Here is a 23002-nt window from a genome sequence, read left to right as displayed (position 1 = left end):
CTCGTTGGAAGTGGTCGTGGGTTTGGAAGGTACGATCTGAGTTTCTTTGGTGAATTTCTGTAATGCACCTTGTAGGTAGTACACACTAGTGCTACTGAACGCTATTTGTCGATGGAGTGGATATAGTGAAAATCAAGTGGGCTGTTTTGTCCTGGATGGTGTCAAGCTTCTTGAGTGTTATTGGAGCTGCAGCCATCCAGGCAAACAGGCAGTTTTCCATCACACTCCTGACTTGTGTCTTTTAATGGTGGACAGCCTTTGAGTCAAGAGGTACATTACTCGCTGCAGTATTCCCAGTTTCTGACCTGCTCTTGTAGCCACTGTGTTTATGTGGTAAGTCTAGTTGAGATTCTGGCCAATAATAACTCCCAGGATGTTGATAGAGAGGGACTCAGTGATGGTAACACTGTTGAACGGGAAGGGGTGGTAGTTAGATTGGCTCTTACTGGTCATGGTCACAGCCCGGCATTTGTGTGGCACAAATGTTACTTGCCACTTGTCAGCCCAAGCCTGGATATTGTCCAGATCTTGTTGCATTTGAACATGGACTGATTGAGTGATTTGAGTGGTTTGAAGACTGGCATTTGTTTTGCTGGGGTCCTCAGGAGGCTAGGATGGATCACCTATCTAACGCTTCTAAGTGCTTCTGCCTTACCTTTTGCACTGACATGCTAGTTTACTCATTCGTGGAGGGTGAGTATCTATGGAACTTCCACCTCTTGCTAGTTGTTTAACTGACCACCACCATTCAGGTCTGGATGAGGCAGGTTTGCAGAGCTTAGATCTGATTAGTTGAGTGTTGGATCTCTTTGCCCTGTTTATTGAATGCTGCTTCAGCATATAGTGCAGAAGATTCAAGCTCCAAAACCAGTATAAACTCCACGCAGTATTTGTGGGGGATTTTGATCTTCACTCTGAGTAAATTAATTTTTTGCAATAGTAAGTTGGAGCATGAGTTCATAGAAAATAAATAAATTGCTTGAGATAAAGTATGTCGTATTCACCACTGTAACTGTATTTCTGCTCTGACTATCCTCCCTTCACAGTATCTCATTAACATATTGACTTGAAACATATATTCTGATATTTTAATCTCACCTGGAGCATTCACTACATAACTGACATCATTGGCTTAATAAGGTCCATTGAATCTCACATTAAATGGCTACCCAGAGACAGATGGCAATATCTATACCTTGTCCCAGGAACAAATTTCCAAGCTCTGGCTATTGATTTCACTCTAATTTTCATTGTTTGCCGAGAACATGTCAACTGATTTTTGGCCAATTATGTTTTGACTAGTTTTTCTCTGAAATGTGATGTATAGATCAGAAGTGCAGTGTCTGAACTTAAGTTAAAAGGTAAGTTATGAACTTTAGAGGTGCTCTCATCTCATGCCCTCTTAAGAGTTCAAAACAATTACATAGAACATTACAGCGCAGTACAGGCTCTTCGGCCCTCGATGTTGCGCCGCCCTGTCATACTAATCTGAAGCCCATTCTACCTACACTATTCCATGTACGTCCATTTGCCTGTCCAATGACGACTTAAATGCACTTAAACTTGGCGAATCTACTACCAATGCAGGCAAAGCATTCCATATCCTTACTACTCCCTGAGTAAAGAAACTACCTCTGACATCAGTCTTATACCTATCTCCCCTCACTTTAAAGTTGTGTCCCCTTGTGTTTGCTGTCCCCATACTTGGAAATCTAACCCTCTGATTATCTTGTATGTCTCTATTAAGTCACCTCTCAACCTTCTTCTCTCTAACGAGAACAGCCTCAATGCCCTCAGCCTTTCCTCGTAAGACAATCCTTCCATACCAGGCAACATCCTCATAAATCTCCTCTGCACCCTTTCCAAAGCTTCCACATCCTTCTTTTAATGCGGTGACCAGAATTGTACACAATACTCCAAGTGTGGCCGTATCAGACCTTTTACAGCTGCAGCATAATCTCCTGGTTCCGGAACTCAATCCCTTTATTAATAAAGGCCAAAACACTGTATGCCGTCTTAACCTGTCTATGGACCTGTCAACCTGGGTGGCAACTTTCAGGGATCTGTGTACATGGACACCGAGATCTCTGCTCATCTGCACTCCCAGGAATCCTACCATTAGCCCAGTACTTTGCATTCCGATTACTCCGGCCAAAGTGTATCACCTCACATTTGTCCACATTAAACTCCATTTGCCACCTCTCAGCCCAGCTCTGCATCCTATCTATGTCTCTCTGCAACCTACTACGTCCTTCGTCACTATCCACAACTCCACCAACCTTAGTGCCGTCCGCAAATTTACTAACCCACCCTTCTAAGCCCTCATTCAGGTCATTTATAAAAATGACGAACAGCAGTGGACCCAACACCAACCCTTGTGGTACGCCGCTAGTAACTTGACACCAAGATGAACATGTTCCATCAACTACAACCCTCTGTTTTCTTTCAGCAAGCCATTTACTGATCCAAACTGCTGTGTCTCTCCCACAATTCCATTCCTCCGCATTTTGTATAATAGCCTACTGTGGGGAACCTTATCGAACGCCTTGCTGAAATCCATATACACCGCATCAACCAGTTTACTCTCATCTACTTGTTTGGGCACTTTGTTTAAAACTCAATAAGATTTGTTAGGCACGACCTACCCTTCACAAAACCGTGCTGACTGTCCCTGATCAGATTATTCTTTTCTAGATGGCTATAAATCCTATCTCTTATAACCTTTTCCAACACTTTACCAACAACTGAAATGAGACTCACTGGTCTGTAATTACCAGGGTTGTCTCTACTACCCTTTTTGAACAAGGGAACCATATTTGCTATCCTCCAGTCCTCAGGCACTATTCATGTAGACAATGATGATTTGAAGATCAATGGCAAAGACTCGGCAATCTCTTCCCTTGCTTCCCAAAGGATCCTAGGATAGATCCCATCCGGCCCAGGGGACTTGTCTATTTTTACACTCTGCAGTATTTCTAATACCTCTTCCTCGTGAACCTCAATCTCTTCTAGTCTAGATGCAAGTATCTCTGTATCTTCCTCGCCAACATTTTCATTTTCTATAGTGAACACTGTTGAAAAGTATTTATTTGGTGCTTCCCCTATCTCCTCTGACTCCACACACAACTTCCCACTATTATCCTTGATTGGCCCTAATTTAACTCTGGTCATTCTTTTATTCCTGACATACCTATGGAAAGCCTTAGGGTTTACCCTGACCCTATCCGCCAACAACTTCTCATGACCCCTCCTGGCTCTTCTGATCTCTCTTTTTAGGTCTTTCCTGACTTCCTTGTAACCCTCAAGCGCCCTAACTGAATTTTCACATTTTGTCCTAAGCCTTCTTCTTCTTCTTCTTGACCAGGGATTCCACTTCCTTAGTAAACCACGGCTCACGCATTCTATATCTTCCTCCCTGGCTGACAGGTACATACTTAACTAGGACACACAGGAGCTTTTCCTTGAATAAGCTCCACATTTTTAATGTGCTCATCCCCTGCAGTTTCCTTCCCCATTCTACGCTTCCTAAATCTTTCCTAATTGCATCATAATTTCCCTTCCCCCTGCTGTAACTCTTGCTCTGTGGAGTACACCTATCCCTTTCCATCACTAAAGTAAACCTGACAGAATTGTGATCGCTGTCTCCAAAGTGCTCACCTACTTCCAAATCTAACACCTGGCCAGGCTCGTTACCCAGTACTAAATCTAAAGTGGCTTCTCCCCTTGTAGGTCTGTCTACATACTGTGTCAGGAAGCCCTCCTCCACACACTGGACAAAAACTGACCCATCTATAGTACTCATACTGTAGTCAATATTTGGATAGTTGAAGTCCCCCATGACAACTACCCTGCCTCTCTCACTCCTATCGAGAATCATCTTTGCTATCCTTTCCTCTACATCTCTGGGACTATTCGGACACCTATAGAAAACTCCCAGCATGGTGACTTCTCCTTTCCTGCTTCTAACCTCAGCCCATACTACCTCAGTTGACGAGGCCCCAAACATCCTTTCTACAACTGTAATATTGTCCCTGATCAACAATGCCATACCTCCCCCTCTTTTACCATTTTCTCTGTTCTTACTGAAACATCTGAATCCTGGAACCTGCAACAGCCATTCCTGTCCCTGTTCTATCCATGTCTCCATAATGGCCACAACATCGAAGTTCCAGGTACCAACCCACACTGCCAGTTCACCCACTTTATTTCGGATGCTCCTCGTTTGAAGTACACACACTTCAAACCAGGTTCTCGCTTGCCAGTGTCAGATACTTGATTTGGGAATTCCCCACTCTCATCCTCTTATGTACCTGTCCTACAATTTTGGTTCCCATCCCCCTGCTGTATTAGTTTAAATCCACCTTAATAGCTTTAGTGAATTTCCCACCCAGGATATTGGTACCCCTCTGATTTAGATGAAGACCATCTTGTTTGTAGAGGCCCCACCTACCCCAGAAAGAGCTCCAATTGTCCAAAAACCTGAAATCCTCCCTCCTGCACCATCCCTGTAGCCACATGTTCAACTCCTTTCTCTCCCTACTCCTCACCTCACTAGCATGTGGCCTGGGCAGCAAACCAGAGAAAACAACTCTGTTTGTCCTAGCTCTAAGCTTCCATCCTAGCTCCCTGAATTTCTGCCTCAAGTCCCCATCTCTCTTGCAACCTATGTCGTTGGTGCCAATGTGGACCATTGGGGTTGCTCTCCCTCCCCCCGAAGGATCCTAAAAACACGATCAGAGACATCACAGACCCTGGCACCCGGGAGGCAACACACCAACCTTGAGTCTCTCTCGTCCCCAAATGAATCCTGTGGACTCATCCTGGCATCCTTAATGGTAAAATTCCACTTCAAATTCTGAGGACAACCTTGATGAAAATTCTGGTTGTAAACTCTGATATCATCTTCCTAAAGCACATTCAGATTGTGGATGATAAACTGAAGACGCAAATTGCTTTACTCCCAAACCATTCATTATTTTCCCAATATTTGAGAAAAACGTTTTTACCTTTATCTGATTAAATTTCTTAGGGTATTCCTTACGTTATTCAAAAGGAAATAATTTTTCCATTACCAATTTTGTCATTTTTTTTCCCCAAAGGCACTGCTTCAAGAAATGCATCAGGGAGGGTTAAAGTTACCTGGATTATCTTCACCAAAATGCAGTTACACCTCTTGGAGAAGGCCTTCTTAATTAGAGTCATAAAGATGTACAGCACGGAAACAGACCTTAAGGTCCAACTTGTCCATGCTGACCAGATATCCTAAATTAATCTAGTCCCATTTGTCAGCACTTGGCCCATATCTCTCTAAACTCTTCCTATTCATATACCCATCCAGATGCCTTTTAAATGTTGTAATTGTACCAGCCTCTACAACATTTTCTTGATAATGTGTATAGGGATAAGCAGGCAGGGAAAGAGTTAAGTTCTGAGTGAAACAAGAGGTTCAGCTGAGCATGATTCAGATTACATAAGAACTTGCAGTTAACAATGGGGTGCTGGAGGCAAGGTAATGGGTTAACAAGGTGGAAGAGCATTCATTATGTAGAGCCGTTTAACAAAATCAAAATCAGAATCATTCAGTATGTAACATCAGTTAACAAGGTGAGAAGTATTCATTATGTGAGGCCAGTTCAGGTTTAGAACATTCTTTGTGGAACAGCAGATGGCTTAATCTTCACTGTTGATGCTCGCTGATTGTAATGGTCACCCAATCAACATGTATGTTGCCTTATCTGGATGCTCCTCCCTGTAAAATGACTACATAATTCAATCAGAAACTGCTATTCCACATGGGTGATCATTCTCTCTCCCTCCAGGGCCCAGAATAAAGATGGAGGAGGTAAAAGTACTCTTTGTATCTGAGCGCTTTGCTTCGAGTGAGGAAGGGAAACTGGATGACACTCTGGCAGCTCATTCCATACACATACCAACCTCTGCATGAATAGGTTGTCCCTTAGGTCCCTTTTAAATCCATCCCCTCTCTCCCTAAACCTAATCTGTGCTCAAGGACAGGAGAGTATGACCACAACTGAGGAAGATAAATGGGCTTGAGAAAGCAGAGGCACAGAGCCTCTTCCATACAAATGTCCAACCCATTTGAAGTTCCTTAAGCTTGTTTATATCAGAGAGGGGATTGAAGTGTGGATCAGCTTACTGACTATGGCCTAGACAGTGGATTGAGCAAAAAGAACTGCGATACGGAGAGGATATTGTAGCTTGAGATTGTGATGATACTATGGCTTTAAGAGGTCTATTTCGTCCTGGATTTTTTTACAAAGAAAGCTTGAGACAGAGGTTGAGAACAGCCTGTTCGAAAGCCAATAAAGTAAACAGCTTGTGAGGCCTTGATTTTTTTCTTAAAGTTGGAAAATTAGAAGCAGCTTGAATGTGTGAGGTCAAGCTCCCAGAGAACCAGGATTTTTTTTAGTTTTAGCCTTCACTTGCAGTTGAAGTAAGAATGCGTATGAGCAGGTGGGGAAAGAATTAAGTTTTGAGTTTTATGAAACAAGAGGTTCAGCTGAACATGACTCAGGTCAGATAAGAAGTTGCAGTTTACAATGGGGTGCTGGAGGCAAGGGTAATGGGTAAACAAGGTGGGAAAAATATTCATTATGTGGAGCCATTTACAAAATTGGAAGCATTCAGTATGTAAGGTCAGATAACAAGGGGAAAAGAATGCATTATGTGAAGCCAGATAACAAGGTTAAGAACATTCATTGTATAACAGCAGAAGGCTTAATCTCTACTATTGACACTCATTGATTGTTACAGTCACCCCATTCAATATGTAGGTTGCCTAATTTGGATGCTCCTCCCTTAAATAACGATATATTTCATTAAGAACCTGCTATTTGAGAGGAGAGAGAGAACTCATGTCTCTGTGCACATGGGCGATCATTCTCTTTCCCTACAGGAGGTAGGATTAAAGATGAAGGAGGTAAAACTATACTGTGTCTCTCAGTGGGTTTGCTTCCACAGAGGTGGGAACGGGAAGACAATAGAAGCTGGATGTGGAACCCCTTATTTGTCTCTCTTTTACAGCTAAAAGCTGGGGTTCGCTTCCTGTGAGAATTGCATGTGAGACAATCTATTTTACTGAATTTGCCTACACTAAGGATGGTGTTTATGAGATGTTATATATTGGAACAGTTAATTAGTAGTAGTTAATATATAGTATTTTGTTAAGCATTTTGATAGTTACAATTAAGCCAATTTGTTTATTTTGATTTTATCCACATTTTAATTATGGTGTAGGAATAAAGTGTGTTTTCTTTCAAGCCTGGTAATTTGACCAACCAAATTGCATCCAGAACACAATCTCTTCTGCTCAGCTTTAAAATATTAAGAAGTTAGAGTCTAGACTATCTTTTTAATATATTTTGAGTCCAGACAGGTGCACTCCCTGAATAGTTTCAGCATTCAGTACATTTCTCTGGACTGGAAAGAAACTTGTAGTAATGTGGAGAAGATCTAGTTCTCATAGGCTGTATAGCAAGCAACCTCACAGACAGGACAAAGGAGGAGATTCTGCATTATCAATATGAGAAGCTAGGTACAAAATTGAGAAGCAGAACTTCAAAGATCATAATCACTGTATTATTACCTAAACAATCGCCAAACTGGCAAAATGCAAATCAGATTAGAGAGATAATTGTACAGCTCAAAGCCTGTTTTGGAACAAGTGGTTTCTACTTCATGGGGAATTGGGACCAATATTGGGCGAAATGTATACCATACCATAGTATCATCTCCAGCTGAACAATACAGGGATCAGATTCCTTGTGATCTGCGTAGAAGGGGAAGTAGAAGGTCTTTCAATGAAATAGTGTGGTGCAATTGCATTTGTTTTATGCCTCAATCTATTCGATCTAATTCAGCTATTATAACATTTGCAGCTTATTATCTGGAATTTACATTTATGCAAGCTACTTCAATTTGACTATGGCATTGATTCAATTAATGTTTGTAAGCTCTGGTTAACGTTTAAATTATGACTTGTCATAGTTAAAACTGTCATGGCATTTTCATTAAAATAAAGTTCATAACACTGATTAGTGGGCCACAACAAGCTGGATAGACCTAAAGAGACAACCACAGAAATTTACAATTTTTTTTCTTCTTGGTTTCAAACCAACTCTAAGATACTGTCAAAGGTGGGTCTTCTTTTAGAATCAAGACCCTCATGCTGAATACTCTGGGAGAGTTCACAGAAAATCATTTGAGACAAAGCAGCCATGTTTCAGATGAACTTTAAAATTGTACTTTTTCATACAGTTCAAACCATCCCAAAAGTTCCTTGGAATGAGAGGGATGGGTAAAATATTTGTGCCTTTCCTGGTACTCAGGGCAGGAATTGAAAGAGATACACTGAAAATAGACCCGAAATCCCAGCACAGATCAGTCCCTGCAGAAAACTTTGTAATCCCTTCACTGATGCAGGTACTTACACAACAGTATCACTGGCCACAATTCTGAACTGTTAGGGGCAAAATAAAAGTTTCACTTCTAAGAAAAACAGATGGAATCGAATAGTGAAAATTTATTAGAATAAATAAATGCATGTGCCTGACACTTAAATCTTTGTTCTTATATACAGCATGAAAATGGAGGAAATCATGGGTAATTGTTATTTACAAAATGTCTCAATACTGGCTGATCATAGTGATCAAAGTCAGTGTCGCAGAGAATGTCCAAATATGAAGAATATCATTTGTAAGGAATTTAGACCAACAGTTTCACAAACATTTTTGTCTACAGTGTTAGTTTATTGGTCACTAGATATTATTTATCACATGTTGCAAATGCAGTATCCAACCTGGATATTGCTGCCATCTGCAGGACTGACAGAGAGGGACCTTTAATCTTAATTACATCCTAAACAAAATGTTTATGCAAATTACTTAATTATTCTAAGAGAATTGATTGACTTAAATATCTGTTGACAAAACAAATATTAATCCAACATTAACAGACAATTAATTAATGAGCTGCAGTACTAAATTACGGCTCTGTAAAATCAAAACATAAGGATGCTAAATATACATAAATATTCTCACCATATCATCTGTCAATGTTTTAATATTCAAGTTCTGCAAAAAAGAGAAAAAAACTATTACTACTTAATACTTATTCACAATACAATGTTGTTTCGCACAAATAATTGCTTGCTCAAGAAATATAACAAATATGACACAATTAACTTTTCAAGGTTTGCTGGTTTTGAAACCAACCTATTGTTTTTTTTTTAACATTCAAAAGATGAGACAATTGGACATTAATCACAGCAGTAATGAAGAAAACAATGTAGATTGGTAGCATTCGAGACACGATGTTGTAATTCAGATTAAAACTCCAGTAATCCACTATTTAACTCTTTCAGTTTGTACAGCTTTGTTGTTGATGGTCTAAGACCATAAGATCATAAGACATAGGAGCAGCATTAGGCCATTCAGCCTATCAATTCCTCTCCACGATTCGAGAATGGCTGATATGTTTCTCAATCCCATTCTCCTGCCTTCTCCCCATAGCCCTTGATTCCCTACCAATCAAGACCTATCTCGGTCTTAAATACACGCAATGACTTGGCCTCCACAGCCCTCTGGGGCAATAAGTTCCATAGATTAGCCATCCTCTCGCTGAAGAAATTCTTCTTCGTCTCAGTTCTAAAGAGTTGTTACTTCACCCTGAGCGTATGCCCTCCTAGTCTCTCCTACTGGTTGAAACATCCATGTCCACTCAATTCAATCCTCAGTATTCTGCAAGTTACAGATCCGTCCTCATTCTCCTAAACTCCAAGTGCAGACACAGAGTCCTCAACCACTCCTCGTATGTCAAGCCCATCATTCCCAGGATCACTCTTGTATATCCTCTCTGCATCCCCTCCAAAGTCAACACATCCTTCCTTAATTATGAGACCCAGAACTGCTTGCAATGTTCCAAATGCATCTGACCAGAGCATTATATAACCTCAGCATTACATTTTCGTTCTACTATTTTCCTGAAGATAAACTTTACCTTTGTTGACCTCCTCTTAATCTTTAGGAATATCAGGGGTTAATTACATCAGTTGGTTGGATGACTCGTTTGCAATGCAAAGCAATGCCAACAGTGTGGGCTCAATTCCCGCGTTGGCAGAGGTTACCATGAAAGACTTTCCTTCTTAAACTCATAGTTCATAGTTGTGAAGGCTTTTAACAGGATAAACTTAAGTCAGGATCAGCAGCCCAGTACAAGACCAAGAATGAACAAGAGATCGCCTGTAAAATAAATCTGGGGAGATAGTAATGCAGAAGAGGGAAATAGCAGAGGAGTTAAACAGATATTTTGCATCAATCTTCATAGTGGACAATACTTCGAACATTCCATTAATACCAAAGAATATGGGGGAAGAATTAAGTACCATCACCAATACTAGAGAAGTAGTACTAGACAAATTAATGAGGCTTAAATCAGATATTTGCACTGGCCCTGATGGCTTGCATCCTTGGATCCTAAAAGAGGTAGCAACAGAGATAGTGAATAAGACTATAAGACCAGAAGAAATAGGAACAGAAGTAGGCCATTCGGCCCCTTGCGCCCACTCCACCATTCAACAGGATCATGGCTATCCAATACTCCTCACGTCCACTTTGCTGTCCTTTCTCCATTACCCTTGATTCCCTAACTGATCAAGAATTTATCAAGGTCAGCTTTAAATATATACAAGGACTCTTCCTCCTCAGCTCTCTGTAGCAAGGAGTTCCAAAGGTTCTCAACTCTGAGAAGAAATTCCTCTCAGTCTTAAATTGTTGTCCTTTATTTTGAGACTACAGCCTTTAGTCCTAGATTCTCCCATGAGGGAAAACATCCTCTCAGAATTTGCCCTGTCAAGCCTCTTAAGAATCCTCTGTTTCAATGAGATCACCTCTCATTCTTCTAAATTCAAATGAATAGAGTCCCAATCTATTTAGCCTTTGCTCATAAGACAATCCCTCCATGCGGGGGGGGGGGGGTTCGTGGTAGTGAACCTTCTCTGAAACTACCTCCAATAAAGTATCTTTTCTTAAATAAGGGACCAAACTGCTCACAGTACTCCAGATTGGTCTCACCAGCACCTTGTATACTTGCAGTAAGACTTCCTTACTCTTATACTCCAACCCCCTTGCGACTCAACACTCCATTAATTTTCCTGATTACCTGCTGGACCTGTGTGGTAGCTCTCTATAGTTCATGTACAAGTACCTCCAAGCCCCTTTGTATTGCAGCTTTCTGCATGTTTTCTCCATTTAAAGAATTACTGCTATTACCTCCTTAATAATTGATTCTAATACTTTTCCAGCAATAGATATTAGGCTAATCAATCTATAGTTACCTTCTTTTTGTCTGACTTCCTTTATGAATAGGGTGTCACATCAGAGCTTTCCAATCCTCTGGCAGTTCAGCAGAATCAGAGGATTTTTGGAAAATTACAACCAATGCATCCACTATCTCTATAGCTATCTCTTTTAGGATCCTTGGATTTCCTTGGCAGAGACAGCTACAGGGACAAAGTCCTTATGTATATTGAACACTGAGGTAGATAGATTCTTAATCAGTAAGTAAATTAAGGGGTATGGGGAAAGGACAGGGAAGTGGATGTGAGGTGAGTTTGATCATCCGTGATTGTATTGAATGGTGGAACAGGCTCAAAGGGCCGAACAGTCTAATCCTGTTCCTATTTCTTATCATTCTATGATCAAAGACAAGTTGTGAGGATGACACTAAGACTTTGCAGAAAGATATGGACAAGTTAGAATGTATTTGAAAAAGGTGAGGTTATACATTCTCACAGGAAGAATGGGAGAACTGAATGTTATTTAAATGGAGCAAAACTGGAGAAATCTATAACACAGATTTGGGAGTCCTCACGCATAAGTCACAAAAAGCCATACTACTTGTTCAGCAGGTAAGGCAGAATGCAAATGAAAGTTGGTCGCAATTTCAAAGGGAATAGAATATAAAAATAGGGATACCTTGCTAAAACTTCATAAGGCACTAATTAGAACATGCCTGGAAGACTGTGAATAGTTTTGATCTCTTTATCTAAGGAAAGATATACTCGCATCGAAGGCAGCCTAGGGAAGGTTCACTAAGTTTATGCCAGGTATGATGGGATTTTCCTATGAGGTGAGGTTGAGCAGGTTGAGCTTGTATTCATTGGTGTTTAGACGGAGGGGCACCTTTGTGAAATGTAGAAGATTCTTCAGAAATTTGGCAGGTTTTCTCTACTTGTTGGAGAGTCAGGTGTCATATCTCACTGGAGTATAGCACTGGGAAATCAAGCCCCTATATTTCTAAAATCATCACAAAAGTTCAAGTTTTTAAAATAAACTTCTGTAAAAACTTGATCTTCTTATTTTTGCATCTTTAAAAACTGTGGATTGCAATGAGGAAGAACTGTTTTTAAAAACAGGAATTTACTAAGGTGACTGCATGATATCATAGCAAGGAATTTGATACTTATGGTACTGTGCTTTGTGGCTGAGTTCCCTCAAAGTGCAGATGATCAAGAGTTGTTTACAAGTGAAGTTGTCAGCTAACTGAACAGGTTGGAACTGGAAACATGTCACAGATACACAGGCACAGAGAGGAAAACACAGAAGTGTGTGCAATTGTTCTCTCCAGGAGCAGCTGCCTGTTCTCTGCAGTAAAACCTCAGTTTAAATTTGAAGAAAACTAGTTACTGATATGACATTTAGATTTCAAGCCAGCATAAAGCTACATTATACAATTATCAAAAGTTTAATACATAAAGCCATAACACATAGGAACAGAAATAGACCATTCAGCCCATTGAATCTAGGTTGCCATTTGATGAAATCATAGCTGATTTGATCATCCTTAACATGACTTACTTTCCTTTTCCATAATGTTTGCTTTCCTTTCTTATTAAAAATCTCTCTATCGCAGCCCTGAATATACTTAATGGCAGAACCTCAACAGCCCTTTGTGGTATAGAAATCCACAGATTCACTACCCTCTCAGAGAGAAAATTCCTCCTCTTTTCTCATTTCTCATCTAAAATTTCATGATATATGATAAATAGTGATTTCTTCTTTAAGGACAGAAACCTAGTCCATGCTTTCTATTAAACTGGATCTGAAAAGAGACAGTTTGAGGATTTTGTGTTGCGTACCATATGGTTACATACCATAAATAAAGTCTTGCTATTCCTGGAATCATACTAAATGTTAAAATTTTTCTTAAGGTATGCATAGCACCCTAATTTCCATAACATTTAGACCAAGGTTGATAGAAAGAACAAACCTGGTTTCTGTACTAAAGTAAATAGTCCATAGCTATAGGTAAACAGGTATAAGCCTTTGGTGTAAAACAGTCCTAACTAAAATTCTAATCCTTCACAAACTCCATCTTTTACATACATACATGCATATACAAACAACCAAACAAATAAGTAAGTAAATAAGGAAAACATATTATCTATACAAGTAGAAACAACTGGAAAACCAGTTCAGTAGCCTTTCTTCTCGATACTGATATTCAGACACTACTTCTGCAGTTTGCCATATCGCAAGTGTTCGGTTATCTTTCTCTGGAAATTTTCACTGGTTTGTAAGAAGTACAGAGTGACTGATTTACTTGAAAAATACCTGTCAAATCAAAAATCATAGCTGTCAATATCTGCGGGAAAGGTAACTGGTTTTCTTCAAATTTAAACTGATATTTAAACAGTGATTGTGTGGAGTTTGCACATTCTCCCAGTGTCTGCATGGGTTTCCTCCAAGCGCTCCAGTTTCCTCTCTTAGGTTAGGTGGATTTGCCATGCTAAATTGCCTATAGTGTCCAAGGATGTATTGGCTAGGTGGATTAGTCATGCAAGGTGGAGGGTTGCAAGGATACAGTGAGATGCTCTTCGGAGGTTTGTTGTGGACTGGTTAGGCTGAATAGTCTGTTTCCACACTGTAGAGATTCTATTGAAGCAGGATCGAGACAGGTGAACTCTAATCATGGCCTCTCAAACCTTCTTGGACATGGGAGTGTGTGTGACCAAAGCTGTAGATGATAGCAACGTCACATTTTTCAGAAAAAGGAGGAAGAAATCTTGGAACTTTAAGCAAGTCAGTCTAATATCATGAGTGGTAAAATTATCAGAGACCTTTGTTAAGAACATGATTGTCACTGGAGAGGTGTGAGTTAATAAGGGGTCATTGGCTTGAATTAAAGCTTGAATAAAAGTGCCGAGTTGTGGGGAAAGAATGGGACATTGGACGAGCTCAATCAATCTTCCAGAAAATTGACATGCACTCAATGGGCTGGATGGTCTCCTTCTCTGCCACACTATTCTTTCATTACAGAACTGAAAACAACTACATGTGAACATGTATCTCAGCAGGTGAACACATGGGAGTACACATTATATTCATATATAATAATTTTCTATTTCATTTTAAAACTCCTACAACCAAACTATATAAAAATGTAAGCCTCAAACACAAAGACATGGAAACTGTGCAGCCAAAGACTTCACAGTTGTTTATTTGTGAAAATATATCTTCACTAAAGGCACTCCTAGGCAGCAAATTCACCAACAACACCCCAAAAGACATTTTTTCCAGTCCAAGTAAATGCCATGTGCACATATAATGAAATTATGCATCATTAACAAAGCATACTCCATGATGCTGAAGGACAGTTACCTTTCTTTCTTATAAAACCTGTTGAACAACAGACAGAATCTGACCGTAGATCCAACAGCAGACTTCAATCTCCTCCATCAACCATGCTCACTAAGTCTAAAGATCCTTTTGTCCAAAATCTCAGAAACCAGTTTTTATTTTATATCTAGAAGTGCTCTGAAACTGAATGTTTCTTTCATCCTTCTGCAAATTGCCCATGGATATTTTTCATCTATTAATCACCGTCAATGTTTCTAACTGAACAATTTAGGTGCAAATTATTGCCCTATTAAGGGCAATAGAAACCCCTTTCTCACATTTCCACTCCGCATATACCAAAGTGCACACCTCAGCAATCTTCTTTCAGCTTTCACAAGCCACTTAAGGCTGCATTTCTAAATTGAAACTTTATTGCTGGAACAGCACAGCAGGTCAGGCAGCATCCAGGGAACAGGAGATTCAACGTTTCGGGCACAGGCCCTTCTTCAGGAATCATTTCTAAAGCCCCTGAGTCAGGACACCCTCAAGGCACTAAGACCTTCACATTCCTCTCAATTCATGCTCCCTGACCTTCCGCCTTGCATTTGCTCACCTTACAATCCTATTCTAGGATACCATACTTGTAGAGGCTCTCAATCCTCCTTTCCAATACTTCAAATCTAACACAAATCCCAATTAGTTAGTACTCTTGGTGCTGTCAATGTACTAAACGGTATGAATGACAACAATCCAGATCTATTGTAGAAGACAAAGGTCATCAACAGTGTGATCAAGCATGCAAACATACAATCAAAATATTTAGATGGAGTAGGCCATTTGGCCCCTCTGGCCTGCTTTACTATCTGATAAGATTATCGTTGATTGTGGTTTCAGCCATGTATTTTTGCCTTTAATAACCACTGATTCCCTTGTTAATCAAGAATCTATTCACCTCTGGAGAACAGAATGACAAAATTCATCACTATCTAAAAGATAACAAATTCTCCTTATCTCGGTATTAAATCTATTCTTAAAATCTGTCCTGGGTTCTAGTCTTTCTCACAAAGGAAACGGCTTTTCAGCATCCATCCAGTCAAGTCTTCTCAGGATTTTATGTGCTTCAATCAGATTAAGTTTCATTCTCACAACTCTAATGGATACAGAGGCAGTCTATCTAAACATTACTTATAAGATAATCCATTCCCATCTAAAATATCATTAAAGTCAACCTTCTCTGAACTGTTTCTAAAACATTGTCTTAATTGAGGAGACTAAGACAGCAAATAATATTCCAGGTATGGCCTCACTAAAGCTCAATGCATTCTTCACAACTTACTTCGGCATCATTACATTTAGCAACCACAGTCCCTTCATCCATGTCAATTGTATAACTTGTAAATAAAAGAGGTCCCAAAACCGATCCCTATTGTACATCATTTATCACATCCTGCTCGCACACAAATGGTAAATTTCTGTCCATCTTCTGGTTATTAGTCAGCTCATACTCTATCATGCTGATGTTATGCTTTAAACCACAAGCACTTATATTTCATACTAACCTTTGTTGCACTTTGTCAAATGCCTTCTAAAAATTGAACCACAGTGCATCCCCATAATCTACATTACTTGTTATTTCCCAAAAAACTGTAACAAATTAGTAATAGTCTTCTTTTTCACAAATCCATGTTCATTCTGATAACTGATTTTAAATTTTCCAAGCATCCAGCTATAACCTCCTCAATAATAGATTCCAAGTTATCCCTAAAATATTAGACTCATCAGTCTATTGTTTCCTTCTTTCTGTTTCTCTACTTCCTTGAATAGAAGAATCAAATTTGTTGATTTCCGATCTGATAGGGTACTTTCAGAATCTACAGAAGTTTGGAACCAAAGCATCAACTATCTCAACATCAACTTCTTTTAGTACCCTAGGATCAAGTCCACCAGGACATGGAGACTTATTAAATTATAATTTAAATAATTTTCTCAACAACTTTTCATGGTGTTTTAAAGTTCCTCACTCCATTTCACGTTCTAATTCACAATTCTTTCTGGGATGTCATTTGCATTTTCTTCAGACAGACTTAAAATATAAGTACAATTCAACTAATATTTCCTTTCTTCCATTATTAATACATCAGCTCAATCTCTAAATGATCAATGTTCACTTTTCTTATTCTTTTCATTTTAGATACCAATAGAAACTCATTGTTTTTACATTCCCAACAAGCTTTCTCTCATGTGCTAACTTTCCCTTTCTTGCTAAATTTTAAGTCATTCGTTGCTGCTTTTTAACTTGTGTCTAATCTTCTGAATTGCCACTAATCCGGAAGAATTAAATGTTCTACCTTTCAAAATAATGCTATCACTTGCCTTTAATTGCCAGTTACCCTTCCTTTGGCGTATTTCTTCATCGCTGGAATGCATCTTTTGTAAGTATTCTGAAGTATCTGCTCAAATGCTTGTCATAGTATCTCTATCAGCATTTCCTTCAATTTAATTTCAGAGTTCACTTCAGCCAGCTATCTCTTCATGCTCTCAAAATTGCCTTTAAACAAATTTAAAACACTACTCTGAAACCCACTCTTCTTTTACTCCAACTCAATTCAAAATTTTAGGATCATTAGATTAAATTAGATTACTTACAGTGTGGAAACAGGCCCTTCGGCCCAACAAGTCCATACCGACCCGCCGAAGCGTAACCCACCAGACATTCTCCTAACACTACGGGCAATTTAGCATGGCCAATTCACCTAACCTGCACATTTTTGGATTGTGGAAGGAAACCGGAGCATCCAGAGAAAACCCACGCAGACACGGGAAGAATGTGCAAACTCCACACAGAGAGTCACCTGAGGCGGGAATTGAACCCGGGTCTCTGGCGCTGTGAGGCAGCAGTGCTAAACACTGTGCCACCCTGCCGCCCACTACTACCTAGAGGGAGGCTGCATTGTTCAGTCATGAATCAATCATGTCTCATTTCACTTAATGAAATCTAATGCTCTACAGCCTGCTTTCTGGTTAACTAGAACATGGTGCTCTAAAAAATTATCCTGAAAACACGGTTTGAACGCATCATCCCGGGTACACTTGCCATTCAATTCATCCAATCCACTTGTAGATTAAAATCATTCATCACTGTTGCTATACCTTTCTCATAAGCCCTATTATTTCTTCCTGCATACTTCATCCTAGTGTGGTTGCTGTCAGAGGAACCATACACCATTCCCACAACTGATGCCTTACTTTCATTATTTCACACCATTACCCAAATTTCCTGCGCATCCTGATCTCCAGAATTTAGATAAACTCTCTCTATTGTATCATTAACATTCTTAATTAACAGGGCTACTCTTTTACTTTTCCTGACATTTTGTCCTTCCTACATGTCATGCGCTCTTCAATATTCATGTCTAGTCTTTGACATCATGTAACCATGTCTCTGATACCAATTACCAAATCGTACATAATTATTTGCACAAGTCCATTTATCTATTTTGTTCTAAGTGCTATTTGCATTCAAATAGAGCTTGTGGTTTTGTTTTTCCATATTTCTATAATCACTCATCCGGTCTGCTGTTGCACTCCAAGGTTTGTACACTCTGTCCTTTCCTGTCATAGTCAGATCGCTATTTTACTTATTGTTACTTTGCTGTCATGCTAGGAAGACATACTTTTGAATTGTGGGAAACTGGAATATGGTGATTTTGAGAGAGATAAAAGGTGAGTTTTGTGGCCCTTAATAGCAGGATGAAAATGTTTTGAAGAAGCTTTGAATCGATGCCATTCATTGCCTAGCAACAACTTCAGGGATCAAATTGCTGTGTCTTTCACATAGACCTGGATGTGCGAGTTGTTGGAGAAGCATGAAAAGAAAGCAGCCTTCTCACTCAATCAATAAGAAACAAACCTAAAAGCAATACCAACTGAAAACTATGAAGTAATTTGAAATTAGGAAGGTTTCAAATATCAGAACCACTAAATTTTGTCCATCTGAATCTAAAATCTACCTGAAGATCTTACATCATTCTGAACTGTCAGCAACTTGATCCTATTATCAGGGAACTGAACGAACTGCGGGAGGTCAAATCAGTCCATCTGTTCTCTTGATTGAAATGGGTATTCAGACATTTTTTGCCTATGTTATCTTTGGCGAGCTTATGTTATCTTGACTTGTCTGCATACAAATGTAGTGTTTGGGATAAAGTGGATATAGTTCATGGAGTCATAGTCATAGAATTGTACAGCATGAAAACAGACACTTCAGTCCAACTTGCCCATGCCGATCAGATATCCAAACCTAATCTAGTCCCTTTTGCCAGCACTTGGCCCATATCCCTCCAAACCCTTCCAATTCATAAACCCATCCAGATGCCTTTCAAACATTGTAATTGTACCAGCCTCCACCACTTCCTCTGGCAGCTCATTCCATACACGCACGACCCTCTGTGTGAAAAAGTTGCCCACAAGATCCCTTTTAAATCTTTCCCCTCTCACCTTAAACCTAATCCCTCTAGTTTTGGACTCCCTCACCCCAGGGAAAATATCTTGTCTATTTATCCTATCCATGCCCCTCATGATTTTATAAATCTCTATAAGGTTACCCCTCAGCCTCCAATGCTCCAGGGAAAACAGCCCCAGTCTCTTCAGCCTCTCCCTATAGCTCAAACTTCCAACCCCGGCAACATCCTTGTAAATCTTTTCCTGAATCCTTTCAAGTTTCAAAACATCCTTCCGACAGGAGTGAGTCTAGAATTGCACTCAATATTCCAGTTCAGTTCTGCATCAGTTCAGTTCTGCACAATGGTCAGTTTTACCACTTATTAGAAACAAACATTCGTTAGATAAGACATTTTTGATTCTAATGAGGTAACCTGGAGAACATATCTTCTATTCCAGAAAACAGGAGAAAGTGAGGTCGGCAGATGCTGGAGATCAGAGCTGAAAAATGTGTTGCTGGAAAAGCGCAGTAAGTCAGGCAGCATCCAAGGAGCAGGAGAATCGACGTTTCGGGCATAAGCCCTTCTTCAGGAATGAGGAGGGTGTGCCAAGCAGGCTAAAAGGTAGGGAGGAGGGACTTGGGGGAGGGACGTTGGGAAGGAGGAAGGAGGTTAAGGTGATGGAGTTGGGGTGGAGAGGTCGGGAAGAAGATTGCAGGTCAAGAAGGCGGTGCTGAGTCCGAGGGTTGGGACTGAGATAAGGTGGGGGAGGGGAAATGAGGAAGCTGGAGAAATCTGCATTCATCCCTTGTGGTTGGAGGGTTCCTAGGTGGAAGATGAGGCGCTCTTCCTCCAGGTGTCGTGTTGCCATGGTCTGGCGATGGAGGAGGCCAAGGACCTGCATGTCTTTGGCAGACTGGGAGGGGGAGTTAAAGTGTTCAGCCACTGGGCGGTTAGGTTAGTTGGTGCGGGTGGCCCAGAGGTGTTCTCTGAAACGTTCCGCAAGAAGGCGGCCTGTCTCCCCAATGTAGAGCAGGCCACATCGGGTGCAACGGATGCAGTAAATGTGCAGGTGAATTTGTGACAGATATGGAAGGATCCCTTGGGGCCTTGAAGGGAAGTGGGGGGGGGGGGGGGGGGGGGCGTAAGTTTTGCATTTCTTGCAGTTGCAGGGAAAGGTGCCAGGAGTGGAGGGTGGGTTAGTGGGGGGTGTGGTCCTGATGAGGGAGTCGCGGAGGAAGTGGTCTTTCAGAACTCTGATAGGGGAGGGGAGGGAAATATATCCTTGGTGGTGGGGTCTGTTTGGAGGTGGCAGAAATGACGAAGGATGATACAATGTATCTGGAGGTTGGTGGGGTGGTAGGTGAGGACCAGTTGGGTTCTGTCCTGGTGGCGATTGGAAGGGCATGGTTCAAGGGCGAAGGAGCGGGAAGTGGAGATGCGGTGGAGAGTATCGTCAACCACACCTGAGGGGAAATTGCGGTGTTTGAAGAAGGAGGCCATCTGGGTTGTTCGGTATTGGAATTGGTCCTAGCTCCCAGCCCTCCCATATTTTCACATCCTAGCTCCCAGCCCTGCTGTATTTTCACCATCCCTCCAGACCTCCCCCTCTCTGAGGATAAAAGATCAGTCCTCAGCAGAGGCCTCACCTTCATCCCCCTACGCTCCCGGATTAACGAGTTCAACACGTGGCGAGACATCAAACAATTCTCCCGCCGCCTTCGTCTCCACACCTACTTCTTCAGCCAGGATTCTCGCCCACCCTCTGACGACCCCTTCTCCCACCTCCAATACAACCCATTCACCTGGACACCCCGTGCTGGCCTCTTACCCGCCCTCGATCTCTTCATAGCCAACTGCTGCCACGTCATGAACCGCCTCAACCTGTCCACCCCTCTTAGCCACTCCAACTTCTCACCCTCGTTACGTACAGCCCTCCGCCCCAACCCCAACCTCACTATCAAACCGGCAGACAAGGGAGGTGAGGTGGTAGTTTGGCGCACCGAACTTTACATTGCTGAGTCTAAACGCCAGCTCACAGACACCTCCTCCTACTGCCCCCTTGATCATGACCCCACCTCCCACCATAAACCATCATCTCCCAGACCATCCATAACCTCATCACCTCAGGGGATCTCCCATCCACCGCCTCCAACCACCTCATCCCACAACTCCGCACCGCCCGTTTCTACCTCCTGCCCAAAATCCACAAATGTAACTGCCCCGGCCAACCCATTGTCTCAGCCTGCTCCTGCCCCACCAAACTCATCTCTGCATACCTCACATGGTCCTGTCCCCCTTAGTCCAAGAACACCCCGCCTATGTTCGGGACACCACCCATGCCCTCCACTTCCTCCATGATTTTCACTTCCCCGGCCGCCAACGCCTTATCTTCTCCATGGACATCCAGTCCCTATACACCTCCATCCCCCATCACGAAGGACTCAAAGCCCTCCGCTTCTTCCTTTCCCGCCAACCTAACCAGTACTCTTCCACTGACACCCTCCTTCGACTGACTGAACTGGTCCTCACTCTGAACAACTTCTCTTTCCAATCCTCCCAGTTCCTGCAAACTAAAGGAGTAGCCATAGGCACCCGCATGGGCCCCAGCTATGCCTGCCTCTTCGTCGGATATATGGAACAGTCCATTTTCCGCAGCTACACTGGCACCACCCCCACCTTTTCCTCCGCTACATCGATGACTGTATCGGCACTACCTCATGCTCCCACGAGGAGGTTGAACAGTTCATCCACTTTACTAACACCTTCCACCCCGACCTCAAATTTACCTGGACTGTCTCAGACTCCTCCCTCCCCTTCCTCGACCTCTCCATTTCTATCTCGGGCGGCCGACTCAACACGGACATTCACTATAAACCGACCGGCTCACACAGCTACCTAGATTACACCTCCTCCCACCCTGCCCCCTGTAAAAACGCCATCCCATATTCCCAATTCCTTCGCCTCCGCCACATCTGCTCCCAGGAGGACCAGTTCCAATACCGAACAAACCAGATGGCCTCCTTCTTCAAAGACCGCAATTTCCCCTCAGACGTGGTTGACGATGCTCTCCACCGCATCTCCTCCACTTCCCGCTCCTTTGCCCTTGAACCCCGCCCCTCCAATCGCCACCAGGACAGAACCCCACTGGTCCTCACCTACCACCCCACCAACCTCCAGATACATCGTACCATCCTTCGTCATTTCCACCACCTCCAAACAGACCCCACCACCAAGGATATATTTCCCTCCCCTCCCCATCAGCGTTCCGGAAAGACCACTCCCTCCGCAACGCCCTCATCAGGTCCACACCCCCCCCACATACCCAACCTCCACTCCCGACACCGTCCCCTGCAACTGCAAGAAATGTGCCCACACCTCCCCCTTTACTTCCCTCCAAGGCCCCAAGGGATCCTTCCATATCCGTCACAAGTTCACCTGCACCTCCACACACATCATTTATTGCATCCGCTGCACCCAATGTGGCCTGCTCTACATTGGGGAGACAGGCCACCTACTTGAGGAACATTTCAGAGAACACCTCTGGGACACCCGCACCAACCAACCCAACCGCCCTGTGGCTGAACACTTTAACTCCCCCTCCCACTCTGCCAAGGACATGCAGGTCCTTGGCCGCCTCCATCGCCAGACCATGGCAACACGACGTCTGGAAGAAGAGCGCCTCATCTTCCGCCTAGGAACCCTCCAACCACAAGGGATGAATGCAGATTTCTCCAGCTTCCTCATTTCCCCTCCCCCCATCTTATCTCAGTCCCAATCCTCGGACTAAGCACCGCCTTCTTGACCTGTAATCTTCTTCCCGACCTCTCCACCCCCACCCCTTCTCCGGTCTATCACCCTCACAACCTCCTTCCACCTATCACATTCCCAACGCCCCTCCCCCAAGTCCCTCCTCCCTACCTTTTA

The 23002-nt window shown here is 42.1% G+C and overlaps 1 protein-coding gene across 2 annotated transcripts in view; it reads right to left on the bottom strand.

The window, feature by feature from the left end:
* Positions 1 to 23002, bottom strand: part of diaph3 (diaphanous-related formin 3) — a 582462-nt gene that overhangs the window by 505874 nt on the left and 53586 nt on the right. For both annotated transcript variants that reach the window (XM_087987864.1, XM_087987865.1), the window contains exon 2: positions 9060 to 9092. In XM_087987864.1, the coding sequence (XP_087843990.1) occupies positions 9060 to 9092 (33 nt within the window). The remainder of the gene's footprint in view (positions 1 to 9059; positions 9093 to 23002) is intronic.

The sequence above is a fragment of the Chiloscyllium plagiosum genome, unplaced genomic scaffold (genome assembly GCF_037043375.1).
Source record: "Chiloscyllium plagiosum isolate Xiang-an unplaced genomic scaffold, Cpla_swu_hap1 HiC_scaffold_6, whole genome shotgun sequence".
Taxonomy (NCBI): Eukaryota; Metazoa; Chordata; class Chondrichthyes; order Orectolobiformes; family Hemiscylliidae; genus Chiloscyllium; species Chiloscyllium plagiosum.
The sequence above is the reverse complement of the archived record's forward strand: the minus strand, read 5'-3'. Positions and strand labels throughout refer to the sequence as shown.